The sequence below is a fragment of the Hirundo rustica genome, chromosome 4 (genome assembly GCF_015227805.2).
Source record: "Hirundo rustica isolate bHirRus1 chromosome 4, bHirRus1.pri.v3, whole genome shotgun sequence".
Taxonomy (NCBI): Eukaryota; Metazoa; Chordata; class Aves; order Passeriformes; family Hirundinidae; genus Hirundo; species Hirundo rustica.
In genome coordinates, this window is record NC_053453.1 from 51,919,442 (window position 1) to 51,940,833 (window position 21,392).

A 21,392-nucleotide genomic window follows, 5' to 3' on the forward strand; every position below is an offset into this window, starting at 1 on the left:
TTAAAAATGAACAAAAATAGTTTTATTAACACATACTGAAAGAATGAAAAAAAAGTTGATAAAAAGAAAACTTAAACTAAAACAGAATGACACTTTAAAACACTCTTCTCTCCCCTAACAAACTATTAACTTTCTTATTAAACAACATAGAAAGACAGAACTTGTGATTTTCAGTCAGTTTCACTATTTAGACATAATCACTCATCACTTTAGGAGAAGAGTCTCTCTGAGGTTTTTCATGAAGACGTTTGCCACAAGACAAAATAGTCCAGTGCTCCCAATGGCACACATCTGCTGCCGCCCAGAGTTTTTGCAGACTGTGATGTTCTATCAGCAAAGCTTTTCAGTGTATCTGGGGTACTATTTACGACTTCTTCTTCTAGTCTAAAATCATCTTTGTCTCAAAGGTTGAGACCTCCTTTTAACACAGGTGTGGGGTCTTTAAAGTTCTCAATTAAATCTCAATCACATCAGTCCTTAATTTTGATCAGAATTAGCATTCTCTCCAACAACACTAAGATGCTACAAAGAACAGTCCATTTCTCCATCATTTACCTTAGAAAAGTCTGGTTAAAAATGTCCACTTCTTCAATCTTATTTCAATCTTATTAGTTCTTTCACTTCTAATCCACTGATTTCATGCAGTGTCTGTTCTACATACCCTCTGTTTCCTTTCTCTCAAGGAAGAGTTGTGCTTTAAAAGCTCCATGTTGCTAGGAAAGGGTTAAATCCGCCCGGGCCTGCAATGGCCGTGTGCAAGCCCTGGGCTGCAGGAGCTGAAGAAAACGCAAAGCTGTGCTGGTGGAGGAAGCTGGTAGATGTCCTTTTTTCCACCCCTCGGTCTCACCCAGGGCAGTTCAGCTCGGATCTACCACAGAGCCGTAAAAGGGCTCAACCCAGGCCGCTCCCAAGAGGGCAGCAGCTTCCAGAGGCCCGGCCCGGCCACCCAGAGGAGCAGCAGGGCCCGACCCAGGCCTCCCCACCTACAATGTTACCTCATGGCTCATTCCGAAGTGAGAGACCGATCTGCTGCAGATAGGTTTTAAATGTCCTTTCCAAAGTCGCATTGACATCCTTATTGGTCAAATTAGCTGCCAATATCTTGGCTAGCTTTCTGATAGGTCCCTGTCCTCCCCCCCAAAACTACTCCATGGTCCTGACAGGGAAAGACATCTCACACTTCTCTATAACCAGAAAACAAAACTCTGCCGACCCATGATAGTGCCTTTACACCAAAGTATGCAAGCATGGACAACAAACCAAAGGAAGGGCTGGAAGACACCATGCTGAAGTTACGACCTTGTTGCCATTACTGAAACTTGGTGGGATAAACTGTGTGACTGGAGTGTGACGATCAATTGCTATGAATTGTTCAGAAGAGACAGAAAAGAGGGAGAGGTGGAGGTGTTGGTCTCTACATCAAGAGATGTATTTAGTGTGAAGAGGAACAGCCTGGAGCAGGTTGAAAGACTGTGGGTGAAAATCAGACACTGAGGCAACAAAAGGAACCTCGCGGGTGAGGTCTGCTACAACTGCCTGACCAAGAGGAGCCTATTGACAAAGCCTTCTTGCCCCAGTAACAGGAGGCATTGTGCTCACACATTCCAGTCCTGTTGGGGGACTTCAGCCGCCTTGACATCTACTGGAAAGCACCAAGGCAAGCTGCAGGCAATCCAGGAGACTCCTGCAATGCATGGAGGATAGCTTCTTGAGCCAGGTGGACTTCTACACAGTTTTTGACACAGTCCCCCACAACTATTCCCTCCAAACTGGAGTGATGGATTCCATGGGGGGACTGTTTGGTGGATTAAGAACTGGTTGGATGGTTGCCTTCAAAGGGTAGTGGTCAACAGCTCAGAGTCCCAGTGGGTATCAGTGACCAGTGGTGTCCCTCAGGAGGCTCTACTGGGACCAGTGTTATTTAATGTCTTCATTAATGACGCAGATGAAGGGATCAAGTGCACCCTCAGCAAGTTTGCAGAAAACACCAAGCTGAGCGGTGCTCTTGACTCACCTGAAGGATGGGATGCCAGCCACAGGGATTTGAACATACTCAAAAGTGGCCACATAGGAATCTCAGGAGGTTTAACAAGACCAAATGCAAAGTGCTGCACCTGGGTTGGGGCAACCCCCAGCATCAACACAAGCTGGGGGATGAAGGAATCAATAGCAGTCCTGCCGAGGGCTTGGGAATAGAGGTGGATGAGAGGCTGCACATGACCTAACCATGTGCACTCACACCCCAGAAAGCCAATCAAGCCTCAAGAGACAAGTGAAAGCATTGAAAGCATCATGGCCAGCAGGGAGAGGCAGGGGATTCTTCCCCACTGCTCTGGTGAGACCCCACTTGCAGTGCTGCATCCCCAGCTCTGCGGTCCTCTGCAAAAAAAAGACACAGACCTGTTGGAGAAAGACCAGAGGCCAGCAAAATGATTAAAGGGATGGAGCAATTCCTCTCCTATGAGGAAATGTTGACAGAATTGGGATTATTCAGTCTAGAAAAGAGAAGGCTTCAAGGTAACCTAACTCCAGTCTCCTGACACCTGAAGGGAACATACAGGAACAATACCATTTACAAGAGCATATAGTGACAGCACAAGGAGGAAGAGGTTCAAACTGAAAGACAGTGAAACACAGTGGTTTTAGATTATGTATTAGGAAAAATTCTTTACTCTGAGGGTGGTGAGGCACTGGAACAGGTTGCCAAGGGAAGTTGTGGATGCCTCATCCATGGAAGTATTCAAGGTTGGATGGGGCTCTGGGCAACTTGGTCTAGTGGAAGGTGTCCCTGCCCACAGCAGGGGTATTGAAACTAAATGAGGATCTTGAGATCTTTAAGGTCCTCTTCCAACCCAAACCATTCTACGATTCTATGAAAAAGTTCTCACTTCTTCAGTAGGCATCATCATTTCTTTTGGTTACTTCACCTCTTTCCACTCTTCCTGTCCTGACTTTCTTGGGGTTCACAGCAGTTAGACCAGAGAGCACAGCACCAAAGTCCCACAGGGGCAGCTCCTTTCCTGATATGTCCTGCACTCATCATGCTGGATAGCGGCTTGTCACCTTCAGCCACAACCAAGAACCCAAACTGGCCTTTTGTTCTCTGGCAGCCTCTCCCTGTTTTGAGCGCCTGCTCCAAAGGGTGCCTTCAAAATCAGGCATGCACAGCCACAGCAGCCATCCTGGTCAAGATCCTCAGCAAGCCTGCAGTCTTTCTGCTGTTTCCCAGGGCTTAAGTCTGGGGGAAATTTTCTTGCACATCAGGAAAGCAGAGTTAATGATGCTGCAGGGTTGTCTCCTTTAAAAAAGGAAGGCCCTTTTGGTCCTGTTTTCCTTTACCATGATTTTCCCTAAAGAGCCGCAAGGTGAAGCTGCTGCAGGCAGCTGGGAAATGCTCCAGATCAGTCTGTGTCCTCCTGCTTTAAGCTGCTGATGGGAACAGGAAGCTCTGTCTTTCCAAATTCTGCATCTGAAGGGTCAATGGTTTCTTCTTTTACCCGCACAGCAATGACTACCAAGAGACAGACAGAGAGAGGGAAAAATAAGTAAGAAAAATCAACTCACATTGACTTGCATTACCTGCAGCACCTCCAAACCAGCTCTGTCCATGCAGGTACTCAAAATGCCCCAGGCCCTGGGGCCAGTCCACTTCCTGAGGGTCCCTCATCACAGGCAGCCCTGCGGTCATGACACCGCAAATCTATCCACGGTCACAGCAGCAATCAGGATGGGATTAAACCCTGGCAGCATTCAGCTGCTGGCCGCCAAGAACAACTCCTGAGGGAGGAGAAGCTGGTGTGGTCCATTTTCAGTCTGCCTGGGTTCACACAGGGGAGGAGGGACCTTCATGACTCTTCAATTCCCATGTGCACAAGGCACTTCATCCACCCTCCTTCTCCCTACCCACTTGGGTTGGCAGGTGAGCTAGCTGCTCTTCTGTTCACCACAGCATGAAAGGCTGTGTTCACATCCTGCAGCAGCCCTTATGGGGATTGGGATGTGACAGCCACCTCTGACATATCCACTTTGTCTCTCTTTCCTGACCTCGCACAACCAGACTGCTCATAAGGGCAGCCAGGCCCACAGCAGGCATTAGCAACATTGAGATATTGAGCAGTACTGGTCCCACCAAACCTTCTTGGGGGGCAAACCTTTCCAGGGAAAGCAAGCAAATGCTTTCTTCTACTCTCTGGAATGTCTGTGGAGGAGTAGGGAAGGACCTTTGATATGCTGCTGCCTTTTCCTGCCTGGGGGCACCCATGACATAGTGGCCAAGAGGGTGTATGGGGGAGAGGTGGATATGGCAGGGTGGAGTAACCCATTGCCTTACTCTCGTCAGGTGCTGGCTCTGGCAAAGCCTGGCTGGCAGCTTTTGCTTCTCGTTTTGAATTCGTGGCAGAAGTCTTCTTGACAGTCTGCTTGACACTGCGGGTTTTGGCAGGTAACTTTTTCCCTTAACAAAGGAAACAGAGTAACAGAGTATGAGCAAAAGTGTGGTTTTCTTCCTCTGGGAAATCAGCAACCCTGGTCCTGTGAGAAACCACAGGCCAGGGACCAGCACAACTGAACAGAAAGCTACACGGTCATTAGCTGCCAAATGGTTACGCAACAGAAATGGCCTACTGGAGAAAAACTCTACAGTCATCATCTCAAAATACACTCCTTCATTTTCTCCTTCGTTAAAGGCAAGGCACTTCAGCATGTGTTTAGCTTCCAAGAAGCAGGTCCTCTTGGAATCAGTGTGGAATCAGCTTTGCTTACCTGTCTGGGTCTAGTCCTACGCAATCAGCATATTTGCTGCAAGGCGCAGACATTGTAACCGTAATGTTCTGGTTTTTAGCTGACCTTCTTATTTATGCTGAAAATCTTTATATTCTTTAGATGTCCTTTCCCCTCCATCCCCCAGGAAGGAATTTCTTGTCTGTCTACATGATTTGCCACAACTACTACAACAACGACAAGATGAAAAAAATGGTTTCTGCTGTTGTCTTCAGCCATTTTAAGGCCTTCTTTTCCTCAGCACAAAGCAGGGTTGCTCTCCAGCTACCCTCTAGGTGCAACAAACATCTCCCTCCAACCTTGAACACAGATGGGAAAGCAGCACAACCTCACACCTGGAAGCAACTGCAATATATACCTCAGCCAACAGAAAACAGACTGCAAAACAGATCCTTCCCACAAACAGCTCTCTGCTCTTTAGGTAACAGGACAGGTAAGAAGGATCGAGCTGTGTTGGCAAACCCAGAGCCAACTGAGGGCATCCACAGTATGACAAGGCCTCTCTCTCCTGCACTGATGGGACATGGACAGGGTTCCTCTAACTGAGCCCAGCCTGCGAGCGAGCGGGAGGGCACTAATCAAACATCACTCACTCTTCTTTCCATAGGGTTTCTTCTTCTTCTTGGGCACCTCCTTGGCCTTCACTGGAGTTGTGGGCTCTGTCATAGAGACGAGAGGGAAACGAAAGCCAAGTCCCATAACCAGTAGGTAACTGGGATGAAGTGACAAAAGCGAGAAACAGATATACCCGTCCCCCCAAGCCAAAGCCCTCTTCCCAAGACAACCAGCTGAGAGGAAAGCAAGGCACTCTAGTGCAGTTGCTGTCTGTGCTTCCAGGTGAGGGCCCAGGGCAGCAGGCTGGGGCAGCACAGGGGAGAGAGGCCCAGTACAGACTTGGTAGGGGCAGTAAAGAAACAAGATTCGTAGTTTGGGACAAGAAGGAAAGCATCTGCAAAGGTGAGGCAGTGGCCTCCCTGCAACAAGGGAAGGAATGAACTCTTGAGAGGATGCTCTTACCTTTTACAGACAGAGTCAGAGAGTTGATGAGAAAAGAGAGCATGGGGCAAGCTCCTGATGCTATCTGGCTAAGGTTATAGATATGCTTAATAAAAGGAGCTGTGCAGGGACAGGACCACCTGGAACTCTACCCAACTTCCTCAGGAGCAATTAATTGTTGGTGTGGGGGAACAGAGCCAACCTCAAAACTCAGGCTGTTTTCTCCCCATCAGGCTTCTCCCTCTGCCAGCTGCTAGAATGTGGCAAGGAGGAAGGAAATCTTTAGCACTACAAACCACAGTAAAATCTTCACTCACCTGGAACCACTGGTGGTTGAAGCTGGTAGCCTGTCAGCTCACACCACCCCACAGGATAAATGTCTGGAGACTCGCAGTCCACCCACTGGTCATACTCGTTGTCCCAGCCATCAAAATGGATGCTAAGGAGACGTTGGACTACACGCTTCACTGTGGCCACACAGATGAGCCGGGGTTCCATCAGGTCCACTGCCTCTACCTTCATACCTGCCTTGAAGCCATGGTTTGGACAGTCCTGCATGCATAAAAAAAGGAAAACATGAATAAAGAAAAGCCAAGGCCATTGCACTCAGTCCAAATCCATATCTGACCAACACCACTCTCACGCAGACTAGCCTCCAGCCTAAAGCAAGCAGACAGACAACAAGCCCATAGATCCAAAAACAGAGCCAAGGCCAGCTGTGTCCTTAATCAGTCTTAGCTCAAGAAGCAAGATCATGATGTGGGGGGAGCAGCAGTTCAGGAACACACAATCAAACAATTACCTAGCATACCCCTGGAAAATCAGAAAGACCAGCATAGGCCCAGATGCTGCAGCAGTTTTGTTGATGTAGCTTGTAGTTTTTGTGATGCAGCTCCCACCCTCCACCCAACATGCCAGCCCCACATCCACAGGCAATGAGCAATGCAGAACCCACCAGGAGCCTGGAGCTCACATAAACACTAGAGAGCCACAGATGACTCTCAGAGGGACCCACAAAGGCAGGACACTGACGTCCCAACTTGGAGCGCCTGTACTTCTCGGCCTTTGAGCTCTCCTTAAGGACTGCAGCCCAGTAGAAACTGCATATATTGCATATACTGCGTATTGTCTATCCTGACTTCAGAAAGGCTTTTGACACTGTCTGCCATAAGAACCTCTTAGAGAAGATGATTGAACTGTACAGGCTGGGTGCAGAGACAGCAAGATAGATTGAAAACTGGCTGAGTGACTGGGCCCAGAGGATGGTTATTAGTGGCACAAAGTCTAGTTGGAGGCTAGTAATTAGCAGTGTGCCCCAAGGGTCAAAACTGGATCCAATCCTATTCAACATCTTCATCAATTATCCAGATGACACGTATGTCAGAGTGTCATGTCAAACCAAGCAAGTTTGCTTTGCAGTAGAAAACTGCTAGGAAAGACAGAATATACTAGATAGTTGTGCTGCCCTCCAGAGGCACCTTGATAAGCTGGAGAAATACTGGGATCCCGTACCTGTGGAGGAAGAACCCCAGCACAAGCTGGGGGCAGACTGACTGGAAAACAGTGTGGCAGAAAAGGGCCTGGGAGTCCCAGTGTACCTGAAGTTGAACATGGGTCAGGGATGTGCCCTTGGGATTAAGAAGACTAATGTTCTCAGCAGATCAATGGAAGTGATCATTCCCCTCCGCTCAATACTGATGAGGCCACACCTGAATTTTTGCCTGGTACAAGAGAGATGTGGACATATTGGAGTGAGTCCAGCAAAGGGCCAGGAAGATGAAGATGGAACCGGAACATCTTTTATGTGAGAGAGTTGTGACTGTTCATCCTGGAGAAGAAAAGGCTCAGGAGTACCTTATTTATGTGTATAAATGCCTAAAATGAAGGTGCAAAGATGGAGCCAGATTCCTCTCAGTGGTGTCCAGTGCCTGGACCGGAGTTAACAGGCACAAACCAAAACACAGGAATTTCCCTATGAACATCAGGAGACATGTTCTACCATGAGTACCAATGAGCACTGGCACAGGTTGCCCACATGGTTGTGGAGTCTCCATTCATCTGGACATGGTACTGAGCAACCTGCTACAGGTGACCCTGCTGCAGCAAGGGTGTTGGACAAGAAGTCACTTCCATCTCAGTGATCTTGTGACAGCCAGAGCTCTTGCACTCCTCTTTGCTTACTCCAGGCATCCCTACATATAATTTCTTCCTGGCAGTACTCACTGTGTTGAAGAGCCGTGATGGGGCAGGTCTTGATTTGGTCTCTTCCAGGTAACGTTCCCAGCTGAATGTCTTTGCATCATGCCCTGCAGAACAAAGAAACACTAAGAGGTAAAAAGGCAGTCACTGGGTAGACCAGCTAGGACAAAAGGCAGAGTAGGCAGGAAGGAGGCATAGCAACTGGTTGCAGAGCAGGTCAATGGACCAGCACATTCCAGCACACAGCCTGATCTGGGACACGAACCTAGTGCATGGATTCCATGGGAGTCCAGCACCCTCCTCCAGCAGGCAAATACAGAAAAGGGCAAATTACAGATCTGAACATCTGTGTTAGCCACAGACCCAGACCACAGAGAAAGGAGAGGACTAGCAGCAAATAGGAAGTAGTACGTTCAAAATATACCACTAAGACCAATCTTTCTTTCTCCCTGCAGCAGAAACATTAAAGGAAGATGGAATGACACTGCACAAAAATGCTGCAACACAGAAATTCAGAGCAGGCCTTTTTGGGTATGGCTATATGAAGTAGCCACTCCTAGGTTCATCATCTCTTAGGAGTTTGAAGAAATATTCATGCCAGATCTATTAATAGAGAAAAGACTAGAGATTACTCTGAACACTTAAGTACTGACTCCTGCAGCAATAGCTCTACTTATCCATTCCCACCCTCCTTGTCCTTTACAAGCTTTTATTCTGTTCAGTTTGGGGATCATACACCTCTCCCTCTGATCTGCCAGGAGCTAACCAAGAGCTGGTATATGGGCAGAGCTCAAACAGCCTGGATCTCTGAACTAGCCCTGTCTCCCTGAAAAACAAGCAGCTTGGGATGTTGTTTTGATTCATCTGAACCTGTCTCCTCTCAGAAACACACCACCCATCAGATTCTGCATGCAGGTTTGTACCATAGGGCAGAGACCAAATCTCACCTTTTGGAGGGGTCAGTTCAATGCTGTTCCTCTTACAGAAGTTGGCAGGGAAGATGGCATGTGAGGAGGCATGATAGCAGAACCAGTCAGAGCCATCATCAGACGTTGCTCCATCAATGCTGATCATGAGATACCCATCCAAGAGAACCTGAGATGGGTGTGAAGGCATGAGTGTAGAGCTCTACTTGCTCTAGAGCCTCTCCTCCTTGCAAAAGATTCTCTCAAGAGTCCCCATATATCAATCACAAGTGCCACTAGACAGTAAAATGCAATGTTATATGCCCCAAGCTTCTCAAGTTAGTCAACACAAGCTAATCCCCAAAGCAGCAATTTCTGCAGGACTGGGACCAACATGAAGAGCCTTGTGAAAGGACCACGTGAAAAGCCTTAAAATGGTCAGGAGCTCTGTTCTCCCCCAGAAACACTTTATTGGCAGCCCAAAAACCTTTTACACCAGCCAGATCATAAATTTGTTACTGGGTAGAAGGGAAGGAGCACCACCCTTGGATTTGCTACTTTGTATCGCAACCAGACTTGTCCTGTCACTCACTGGCAATTGGCACCTACCAAAGGCAATAGGCATGCCTGTCCCAAATGCTTCCATTTCCAAGCAGTGGCTGAAGAACATTTTACAGACACAAATAGCTCTCCTAGCATCCCACTGCCAAACTTCAAGTGTGAAAGTACTCAGCTTGGGTTCTTGAGGAAGCAGGAAATGCCCATATGGATGCTACACTTTCAACATTCAACACACTTCACTGAGGATACTTGGGCAAGGAATTTATTTCTCAACACTAGCACAAGAGTAGAGCTTACAACCACTTCATCAAGAGAGACTGAAACAGACAGGTCTATCCTCAGCTTCTTCATGCCATTGTCCACATGGAGGTCACCTCACAACTCTTCCCTTCTTTCCACAGAGGCGTCTCTACGCACTCTTAGAACTGGAGAACAAATCTTCCCTACTGCATGCCCAAAGGTGGAAAGAGGGTGGTTGCCAGTCACGCAAACTGAACACTAGCTTGCAGACCAAGCACACTCATCTTCATGCTGTCCATTTAAGTACACATGGACAACAGCTTGTCAGACTTCAGTAACCCCCCAGTTCCCTTCACACAACAGCTGTCCACCTATCTTGACAGCCCTCTCTGCCCCCCCCATGCAAAATCCTACCTGGTCTTCTTATTTGAAAAGACCTGAGGAGAAACTGCATTATCTCAAGCAAACACAGCAGACCCTCTTAGGCCCACTGAACTTACCTTGCAAACAGTGGCCACACAGATGTTGCCCAGATTCAGGGGATCAATGGCTTCTAGTTTCATGCCTCGCTCAAACCATCCACCTTCAGAATAGACAGCTCGTACCTAAGGGAGACTCTGGTATACCATGTGCTGCCAGGGGTATGGGACAGTCCCATCCTGACATCAAGCACAGCAAGTGCAAATAGGATTAGAACTTCTTCACTTGGCTCAAATTGGGAGGAGAAAGAAAAAATATTACAAGAAATACAAAGAGGCAGCCAAACCAACACTATGTTTGTGTCAGCAATCTCTTGCCACAGCTCCGGTCAGATAGCCCAACTGCTGCTCCACAACATAGCAAGGGTCCTCCTCGTCTCAGTCCTTTACCAGCATGATCCAGTTCCTTGTCAGAACTGGCCTCTCCCATGCAATCCTCTTCCCTCTCCAACTCAAAGCTTTCTTGCTTGCCCTTCAATTGAGTCCCTCAATCTGTCACTGTCCTTTAAACCTTTCAGCTTTCTAGTTTGACCTGCCCCTGCTTAACAACAGCATTGACACCCCAAAGACTTTACTGCCCTTAGCTATAAGAAAGACCACCCTCAATAACGCACACAGCAGCATGTATGCCCAAGCAAAGAAGTGCTATCACTGCTTCCCTCTTTGCGACATCCACAAGGAAGATTTGTTGTACCTTCTTAAACAGATAGGGGACAGCATCACAGTAAATCTTCCGGAAGGTGGGATGGTTTGCCATGTCATTACGTTTTTCTTCTGTGAGGAACGGAAGAAACACAGAGAGGTAAAAAACCTGCAGCAACTGCAGTAAGAAAACAGACTGGTTATTCATTTTCCTGTGAGAGCTTAGCTGCTATAAACCCCCTTAATATGAGACCATTTAATAAAAAGAACAGGTCAGTCCCTCTACACTTCTCATAAAATGGGCTGTGATGAAGGGCTTGCTCAAAAGCAGATGGCTCAGCTTCCTGAGCACTACTGATAACACCTCTACATGCAGCTGTAACCACCAGGGAGAGGCAGCACGGAATGGAGACACAACCAAAAGGATCAACAGAACTCAAGTCTTGCTTTTTTCTTTGTCTTTTACTTTGCCAGAGTAAGCCGATCAACAATTCCTCGTGGTGAAGTCCAGAAAAAAACACAATCTGGTGGCATCCAGTGTTACAAAAGCAAGCATGAATTTGCTCAAAAAGACTATAAACATCTGTCATGTTGCAAAGCCTGCATTCTCACACGCTAAGGGGACAGACTGCCTGCTTCAGGTAAGAAACCCTACAGTTCCCCATTATGACCTATGATCACAGGGTTTTTATCTATCCAAATAAAATCCAGCAAACACAAAACTAAGGAGACTTCACCTGCTAGGTCTTGAGGCAACTGCCTCACTCCCAGCATGTCAAGACTGGTGTCAACAGCAGGGTACAGACAGTTCCCAGCAAATATGAAGAAGGCTGCAATGGCTTGATCCTTACCTGCCTTCTTTATGTCATGGCCCACTCTCCGCGACCAGCCCACAGGATGGATGAGGGGACTCCACATGTGGCACCAGAAGTCATCATCACTGTCACCGTCCTCATAGAGGAGTCTCAGTCTGCCTCCAATCACTGTGTCCACCACTGCCATGCGTGTCTGGGACACATGGTTCTTATCCACCACCTCAACCCGCATGCCCTGCCGGAACGGGTACTTCATGCTCTCCGCCATCTGGCAACAACCGACAGAGGAGGTGAGACCAACAACAGTTCTCCAGACACTTCAGAGAACAGCTTTCCCCACAGCTTTCCCCACGGACATGCACCCTGGCACTGCCCAAAGCTGACTAGGAAGGGATGCATGCAGGTAGCTGGCAGCCCCAGACATGACTGTGGTTGGGCACACACCCCCTGGGTCTCCCTTTTCTCATGTGGCCTTGTAAGAGCCGCCCCATCCCAGCCCTGCCATGCCCAACAACCATCTTGTGTGAATGTTCCCAGTAAGAACTTCTGTTCACAACTAACTGAGTAATGAATTGTGTGTGCCCTTCTCAGTCACGAAAGAGATCACAAGGGTTTTGAGGCTGCAATTAGTTAGAGGTGTAACTTCTGAAAGAGCAACAGGATTTTCAGTTGAATTCAAAATATGTCAGGTTCTTATTTTCATCTTCTTACTCTGATCAGAGATTGAACTACATGATTTATCTGCCAACTCCACATCCTAAGCCAGTTACTCTGCAGATTGACCCAAAGGCACAGATATGTGGAGTCACTGGCTGCTTTCTGACTTTTTGAAACCTTTGGTTTGATCATACAGCCTTGTCCTACTCATCCACAAATGCCCAATGGTGTTTATAAGAACCCCAGACATTTCAGAACTGTGATCCCAAGATGCTGTGCAGCAACTAGGAAACACAAAATAGACAGCCAAACCAGCCTACACCTGAATCCAGAAGAACTTTCAAGCTAAGGTCTTTCCATTCCACCTTCTGTTTATTAGGTGAGAGTGGAGATGCTGAGGGGTGAGAGACAAAAGCAGCATCTATTTTCCTCCACCACTTCCCTGCCAGCTACAAGCTGGGGGCCAGGAACAAGCACCCTCTTTACTTTCTGATAAGTAACATGGAAAGCACTAACTACCTCCAGATCTTTGGCTCAGTGTCACCTCTTACCTTCCACACAGAAAAATCTATCACCTGCCTTCCTGTCTGCTGTCTCTGGGACTGTCTTCCTTATCTGCCATTTCCAAAGCTCCTAGCCACAGAAAACCCTCTTCCCTCTAACAAGGTCTAATCTCAGTGCACGCTACACAAAAATAATCATGAGAGCTATAAAGATGCCAAGGCCATGGCACTTAAAGGAAGCCTGTACCCTTCTCACTCCCTGCGGGCTGCTTTGCTACCAACACTGAAAGCAAAGTTTTTTGACTCTCAGAGCTATTCCCTGGCACTGAAACAGGGCAGGGAAAGGCTAGGTTGGAACTTCACTGGCCTCTCCCTTCAGCAAATGCCAAACCTCATCCCCAGGATTTCCCAGCAGACAATGTGAGAACAGCTTTTAAAGTCTGCCTGCGACCCAAAGCAGAAACTGTTGTGCTAAGAGGGCATGGAAGCTGTGCCATCCATTAACCACAGCATCATGACAGCTATCTTAGGAGCATGTGGAAGCCCTCTCTGCCCCTGCCCAGGTTTCAAGGCACACAAAAGTTGCACAGATCAGAACCAGAAGTGACATGTTGAGCACATATCTTGACTTCAGCTTCCTTTCCCCCATGCAAAATGACAGGCTCCCATATTTACCTTCATGTGGAAATCCACTGGGATGGTCCTAGCTCCTACCAGTTTTTTCATGAGGTAATTTCTCCAGTCAGTGTACTTGGCATGGATAGCTACATATGGGAAGGGAAAAAGTCCGTCTTTATGACCAAAATAATTACAGCACCACACCTTTCATCTCTCTGACAGCCCATTAGCCCTAAAAGGCCTTCTTCACACTCAGATTCTGTACTCTGTTTGGCCAGCTTGCCCCCACATCTGGCTGAAGGGATCACCATTACAGAATGAACTGGGCCAAGCAGACATTCCACTCCAGTGACCTAGATGAGGAAGCGGTAATAGAGTAAAAGCACATGAGCCATACCAAGAAAACCTCAGCTTGCCAGAATTCCACTAAACTGGCATTCCTCTCTGAACTGCTAGTTGTGCAGAGACTGGAGCCACTGCACTTACCAGAGATGAATATAGGTCTCCCTAAATTCAAGTCCAGCCACCATGTGGGTTAGAAGGAAGAAAAACCACCTGCATCAGCCCCAACAAGTCTGATGTCAGCTCTGCATGCAGCATCCCCAGGTTAGTGATAGGGAGATGCAGAGGGAGAAATCCAAGCAGTCTCCAGCTTCCCAAACTCAAACTGCTGCTCGTAACTCAAAGATCAAACGGAGCTGTAGTCCTACATGCAGTGGGAATACTTGTCCCCTGGTGCTAGGCATAAACCAGAGTTTCTCCATGCCCAGGCATATGCTGACCCCTCTTGCCCCACACTCACTTTGTGGTGGTACCAGGATTTTGCTGTTGACAGCACACCAGCCAATGGGGTGAATATCCACTGTGCCCAAATTGCACCAGAAGTCATGACCAGCATCGCTCTCAAAGCCCTCGTATCGCAGAAGGGCCCTGTATCCTGCCAGGACAGAGCAGACAACCAAAGGCATTAGAGACCAAGAATTTGACACCACAGGCTTAGTATCCACAGCATGGCCTTCAGAGCTCTGCATAGGTTACCAGAGCTTCTCCAGCAACTATTCCTGCAAATTGCCCAGCAAGTAGAAGAGGAACCACGTGATGGTTTCCTCTCACCCCTGCACCATGGTATTTCCTGTTCCAAAATCTCTCAGCAGTTGTAGAGCTCCAAAGAGCTGCCATTTTGCTTGACCAGCTACCGCCAGCTCCCTAAATCTTCGCTCAGAGCTTAGCTGTGCCCAGCTGTCAAAGATTACTTTGGAGACTTACCTACAATCTGGATGACGGATGCAATCCAGTACACACGGCTGGGGAGCACAGCATCGCTGTTCAGCACTTCCACCTTCATACCTTTCACCACATCATCCCACTGATCGAAGAGCGGCACCTGAAAGATTGAGGCAGCCATGCTGGGAGAGGAATGTGGAAATCAGAGCAGGATTAAGGCCTTTCTAGCTTTCAGAGACATGTCTTAGGCAGCTACACTTTCACCTTAGACACAAGCTTGCACACCTTACCCCTCCTAGATCTGCCAACATCTTGAAATACAGTTGAACTGTCCCAAACATCTCACTGGGATGTTCACTGAGGATCCCAAAAGGCAGAGTATCATATCCCTATAGTTAACTGTTTCACTTCCAGATGTCCTATTATTCCAAAGTAGCTGCTACCATTCCTCTATGGCACAAAAATACCTAACAGTAAAAATGCCACGTCTGCCTGACTTATCCTCAAAAAAAAAAAAAAAGGAAATGCTGTCAGTATTATCAGACCACAACTCAAAAGGAATATAACAACTGGACAAAAAATTGGACATGCTGGAGGGGAAGCTGCTGCCAGGCTCATATAAACCGAATTCCATCTGCACATCCCCTGGGCTGTACTCAGCCATACAAACTGCAAAATTAGCTTCCGACTATCATCCCCAGTCGGAACTAATTTTGTTCCCAGTCAGCACTGAGCCATCACTACTGACACCTGGGAAATAGAATAGATCTTCCCAACAATGTTAGAGTAAATATAAAAGCAAACCTTTGCTTGAAAACTTTCAGGTACACAATACTGCAAAAATCACATGTGGTATAGTAATTCTACAACTTTTATAAGCTTAGTTAATTAGTATATTTATCATATACTGTCCAGTTAAAACATTAGTTGGTTAGGTAAAAATTCCTGGGGTTCTGACCCACTGGAAGCAGTCCAGAGGTTTCTTTTGTCCCACTGTTGTTATGTCTGGTTCAGATTCTGGCTGGAAAACAGAATGACCTCGTAGCTGGTTCTCTTCTTGGAATAAGACTACACTATTTCTGAATGTGTTTATAAATTAGCTTATTGTTCCTAAATGTAGGGAAGAAAAATAGAAAAATACTAGAAGCTAAAGCCATGCTTTAGCAATCTACAGAGCTACAAATATATGAAAAACATAAAAAGCTAAAAATCCTTACACTACCAGCAGCGTTTCTATCAAGTCCCTCTCTGCTTCCATCCCCCCCAAACTCCTGGACCCTTTGTGAGACTCCCATTATCAGCTGCAAGAAACCCCAACTTCTTTCCCCGCATCACTTAGGCCTCAATACCCCCCCAGGGGGCCTCTGCTCACCACCTGTCACAGGAGCACAGGGGGGCCCCATGCATATGACACACCCCATGTGCCCTGCCATGCACAGCAAAGTAGGACTCACGTGTTTGAAGCAACTGACAGGAGCTGCCTTGTAGCTGTGTTCCTGCAAGTACTTTCCCCAGTCAAAGCCCAGGACGAGTGCTACAAGCAGACATGAGAGCAGAAAATCAGATGAGATCATAGAACAGGCACAGAGATCAGTTACCTCAGGACTACAGCCTACGGCCTCCAGGCACTAGAACACAGCACACGGGAATAATGCATTCCACTGCATTTTCTCTGGTGGGAAGATAGACCCTATGTGAGTGCATGGTCACTAATCCACACAAGAGGCAAAATATATTATTAATCAATATTTGCTGTCACGTGCCTTTGGAAAAGGGGGAGCAGAAAGGGCAATAAAAGGGGTCAAGTCCAGCCCAGAGCTAAAGCACTCCAGGGAGAGTGCATCCTTTCAGAGTTAAACCACTTCACATCTTTGCCTCTCAGCAGCAACACTGCAGGGTCATATCAGTAGCACTTGCTGGGAAAATCAGAGATACTAATTTGAGAGATTAATCCCACAGTCACTCCTGGTTGAAGGCTACAGCTCTGCTCCAGCAGCAGTCTGCTCAGGAATCACCCCCTACTGTTGCCATGCCCCAGCACTCGCCTTTTCCCTAACTCAGTAAGTTGCTGCTCCTTCAGCTGCAGTGATTGGTTATTGCTCAAGTTGATCAGTGAGTGACTTGGGGCAAATATAACTCCCCATGAGCAGTGTGGCAGTGAATGGCTGGAAGAAGCAGGACACCTTTAAGTCACCTTTGCCAGCAGAAGTCAGCATCTCGTGGGACTGGGACAAAGCTTACACTCCAGGTCAAGTGGTATGAGGAGTGAGGATGAAGCTACAAGAGTGGATGGGCAGGAAAAGGAAAAGAGACATGCCCTGTGTTCTGCCAGCCTGTATCAGAGTGATCTACACACATCATACACGGCAATGTACCAAAGAGGAGGAGGAGGACTGCAGAGCTTACAGCCCTCAAGATGTCCCCATTTCTGTGACTTCAGCAGCTGCATCTCCCCCACCTCATCTACACTCACCATCCTGACCTGTCAGTGTCCCATCTGCCAGCTGTCCTGTGCCCTGCGAATGGAGGAAGGCCCCAATCTTGGCTGACCAGGATGCCTTGTGCAGAACTTTAGCTTTCTTTGTTGGTGGTTTCCCCTACAAAAGAAGGAACATTAGAAATATTAATGGCACAGGAGACTATGTCACCCCCTGCAACTGGGTATGCATCTCCCTTGGGAGGATTTTCAGGTTACTACAATATTTATTAATGCTCACAGGAAGAAGAAACAGTGTGTCCTTTCTCAGCTTTTAGGGAGCACCACCTTTAAGCTGTCATGCCTTCTCTGGGGACTTCAGGCAGGAAGAATGAGCTGCTGGGAATGTCAGTCTGATATTTAACTAGAGCAACCACTTACCCCTGCACACAGGCACATCCTGCTCCATCCCCAGGAAAGCTCACAAAACTATAAAATGTCCCTGAAGAGCTGGAATTCTGCCTCCCTAAAGTTCAGGAGCGTGACTTTACTCCTTAGCTGACCTATATGCCTCAAGATTGCAAATTCCACCAATGCATGACCACTGCAGCTGGAGCCACTCCAGTCTTGACATCCCCAAACAGTTCAATTAATTTGGTCACCACCAAATCTACTGTTGCATTCCTTCTGCTACAGCTGTTTATTACCCGACTTAAGAAATTATCCCCCATATGCCTTCCAGGAGTCTCCTGGATTACCTACAGCTTGCCATGCTACTTTTTGCAGGTATTGGGGTAGTTAAAGTCCCCCAGCATGACAAGAGCCTGTGAGCATGATGGAGCCTGAGAGTCAAATGGAAAGGTTTTAACTCACCTGCAGTCTGGCCAGGATGCTGGCCTTTTTAGAATTCGAGGAGTAGCTTCTGGAGCAAGAGACACTGCAGAAACGTTTGGTCTTGGAGAAGAAAGCCTCCCTGGTGCCCACAATCCCACACATTTCACACACAGCTGGCGGAAGGAAGGCCAAAAATGTGAGCATTTGGCAGAGTCAATGCACTACAAGAACAGAGCTGAGACCAGCTAACCATCATTATACAGAGCAGATCCCCCACATAGCCCAGAAAATGCAGTCTGAATCCAAAGCTGCTCCCAAAGCATTCCCAAGGAGCAGCCACGCACCCTTCATGGCCCCTAAACATGTTTCAGGCCGCATACACAGTACCTGGCTCAGAGCCACTGTCTTCTGTGAGCCGGCCTGTGGATGGCTGGTGCATCAGAGAGGTCGAAAGTTCTCCAGCTTCACGGTCTGCCACCTCATCGTCACTAGACTCCTCCAGACAGGAGCTGCTGTCACTGCCCATGCTGCTGTTGTAGCACGTGAGGCTGTCATAGCCCCCAAAGATGTCCAATTCATCATCCTCCTCCTCCTCCTCACCTCCCTCCTGCACCTGCTTCAAAGGTGAAGTTTTGTGGCAGAAGGCAGACACCAACTACAAAAAGAGCCAGTTTGCTTTAAAATAGATATTTTACACCCCACTGCACAATAAACCTGCCTTTGCTGCTGGGGGAGGCCCTCTTGGGCCAGGGACTGGCCTCAGGGTGAGCAAAGAGTCCACATAACAACCCCAAAGGTAGGACTCTGAACTCCTTCCCCCAGCCAGGTCCCTTTACTAGATTCCACAGGCTGCATTCTGCTTCCCAAGAGAAAAGTGCCACAGGGCTGTAGCTAGATAGAAAACAGCTTGAGAAACATGCAAAAATGCAGGGCAAAGCACTGCTATGCTGATGAAGGACAGATGAGACTGTGTCCTTCCAAGCAATGTTCCTCCCAGCACAGTTGCACAGCAGAGCAGTGCAGACACAGTCACAGTAAAGCCAGTACAAACATCTAGAACGGAGCACAAGCTGCACGTTCCTGCCACCACAGCTCACAAGACCAGCACAGCCTGGAAGTCAGCAGGGCCAGCTCAGCCTGGAGACAGTTCATGTCTTCTGGAAACTGCACAGTCCACAGCTGACTTCAGTTCAGAAACAACACCCAGCAGGATGGCAGAACGTTTGCTATAGGTTTTTGCCTAAAACCAGATGCCTCCACAGCTAAACATCTTCACTAGCGCTTTGTACTTGCTGTTACAGCAGGAGAGCTGAGAGACAGAGACTGAAAATGTGCACAGAAAAACAGTGTGTCTCAGACCAGAAGAATCTTGAACCAGGCTCCAAATACGCACAAAAGAAGCTGGGAGAATGTGTTAGCAACTCATGAATGAGCAGCAAGAAGCCAGCATCAGCAAAGGAAGCGATGGAACGGAAAGGCAGAATCAAACAGCTACATGAGGCAGGAAGATACATTGTTCCTCTAAGGGGGCAACAACAAAAGATCAGCAGCAAGTCCATCACCTTCCAGTGCTAAATTCCCTCTGATTCCTGGCTCCCGGCTATCATTATAGGCACGTGGACAGGAAGATCAGACTTCACTCACTGCTGTCTCTCCACATCCTCCCAGGCTTTCACACAAAACAAACCCAAGGTTCCCAGATTGCTCACTGAACAAGAAGTTGCCCTCCTGCGGATCCAAGCCCCCAGACAGCATTCCTGACGTCTGAGAGGTCTGAACTTCTCTAAAAAATAAATATTTTCATTGCCTACTAGTCCCTGTGTGGGTGCACCTTACACCAGCTCATAGGACGCGAGCACCACTGCATCGTTACTCTTTCAAAACAGGTGAGTGAAACTTGCGGACATATTGCAAGTCCCCAGGGCTGCCAAGCAAGGGCAGTATCACCTGGAGCCTCCTCAGGAAGCTGAGGGGGACGCCTCCCGGCCCATCCCGCCGGGATCAGACGGACCCACCGCCGCTTCCAGGAGCAGCCCAGCCCGGGCCCAAGCGGAGCCCTCGTCCCGTCCCGCCTCGTCCCGTGCCGCCTCGTCCCGTGCCGCCTCGTCCCGTGCCGCCTCGTCCCGTGCCGCCTCGTCCCGTGCCGCCTCGTCCCGTGCCGCCTCGTCCCGTGCCGCCTCGTCCCGTGCCGCCTCGTCCCGTGCCGCTTACCTCTCCCCGGTCCCGCTCCATCGCTCCCGGGACACCACCGGCCCGCCTCATGCGCGTGGAGACCGTCCCCGTGAGCTGTGCGTCTGATTGGCGAGACAACCGGAAAACACAGCAAATCAGCGGGGAGCTTGTTCCCGCCGCGATGCCTGCGGGGCACGACGGGAGCTGTAGTTCTTTTCCCGCGGCCATGACGCCTCGGGGCAGTCCCGACCGGGAACAGGCCGGGCGCCGCTGCCGCCTCCCCGGCTCCATTTCTGCTTGTAGTTCGGGATTAGCCCACTCCGTCCCAGAATGGCTTGGATTGGATGGTACCTTAAAGATCACCCAGTTCGAACCCGCAGGGTCACTTTTCACTAGAGCAGGTTGCTCGGGGCCCTATCCAACCTTGCCTTGAACACTCCCGGGGATGGGACACGAACAGTTTCTCTGGGCGACCTGTGCCAGTGCCTCACCAGTCTCATAGTAAAGATTTTCTTCCTGTATCTAATCTCAATCTACCCTCTTTCAGTCTAAAACCACTACCCCTTGTTCTGGCACGACATGCTCGTGCACAAAGTCCATCTTCCTCCTTTTTATAATCCCCCTCCAGGTAGTAGAAGGCTGCAGTGAGGTCTCTCCAGAGCCTTCTCTTCTCCAGGCTGAACAATCCCAGCTCTGCCAGCCTGTCAAGAAGCTTACGTAAAGCTAAGTCCCTGGAGGCAGTTCTGTTTTCCACCCTACCCCTTTTATTTTGCTATTACTGTCGCGGTGTTGATGTTGTAGGACAAAAACAAACAAACAAACAAACAAACAAACAACCTGTACTGTGCATTCCTAGTCTGTACAGGCTTTGTAGTGAGTGGCTGAACAAATAACGTGTGAGGCACAACTATACAGTCTTAACTGCAGGTGGGAGTAAAGCAGCATGGGAAAGGTTCATTCCAAAGGCTTACCTTACACATGGATTGCTCTTCCAGACAATCCAAAGGCTCTAACATGAGGCTACAGACTGTTGATCTAAACACAAACGAGTGTCAGTATCCATATGAAACACACTGAGAATCCAGGGCAGTGGTCACAGCCTAATTACAGAGGGACAGTGGCAGGGAGCTGGCAAAGCCAGTGTGCAACTTGATCAACAAATTTCCATACCATCAGGGATCCTCCACATTCAGGTTTTCCAAACAATCCTCCAATGTTAAAAATAGAAAATTGCTTTAAAATAATATAGTTAATAATTCAATAAATCATAATGACTGTTATTCCCTTGTAAATACTGCTAGACATTGCACAGCACGGCAGACAGCAAAGTTGTTTACAGAAAAGACACAATA

General features: G+C 48.2%; 1 protein-coding gene across 6 annotated transcripts; it reads right to left on the bottom strand.

The window, feature by feature from the left end:
- L3MBTL2 (L3MBTL histone methyl-lysine binding protein 2) lies at positions 1-20,154 on the bottom strand. 6 transcript variants are annotated; one of them, XM_040063216.2, is made up of 17 exons: positions 20,080-20,145; positions 18,256-18,484; positions 17,908-18,041; positions 17,101-17,215; positions 16,073-16,152; positions 14,661-14,778; positions 14,197-14,331; positions 13,452-13,540; positions 11,653-11,884; positions 10,854-10,933; positions 10,181-10,285; positions 8,922-9,069; positions 7,999-8,081; positions 6,093-6,327; positions 5,373-5,438; positions 4,331-4,453; positions 1-3,511 (listed from the first exon to the last, which is right to left on the bottom strand). In XM_040063216.2, the coding sequence occupies exons 1-17, from the start codon at positions 20,128-20,130 to the stop codon at positions 3,402-3,404; spliced, it is 2,133 nt and encodes a 710-aa protein (XP_039919150.1). In that variant the 5' UTR covers positions 20,131-20,145; the 3' UTR covers positions 1-3,401. The 6 variants fall into 6 exon arrangements, with proteins under 6 accessions (XP_039919150.1, XP_039919151.1, XP_039919148.1 ...); XM_040063214.2 differs by having other exon boundaries at positions 69-3,511; positions 17,092-17,215; positions 20,080-20,154; XM_040063219.2 differs by having other exon boundaries at positions 69-3,511; positions 17,092-17,215; positions 18,256-18,523; positions 20,080-20,154.
- Positions 20,155-21,392: the final 1,238 nt, after the last annotated feature.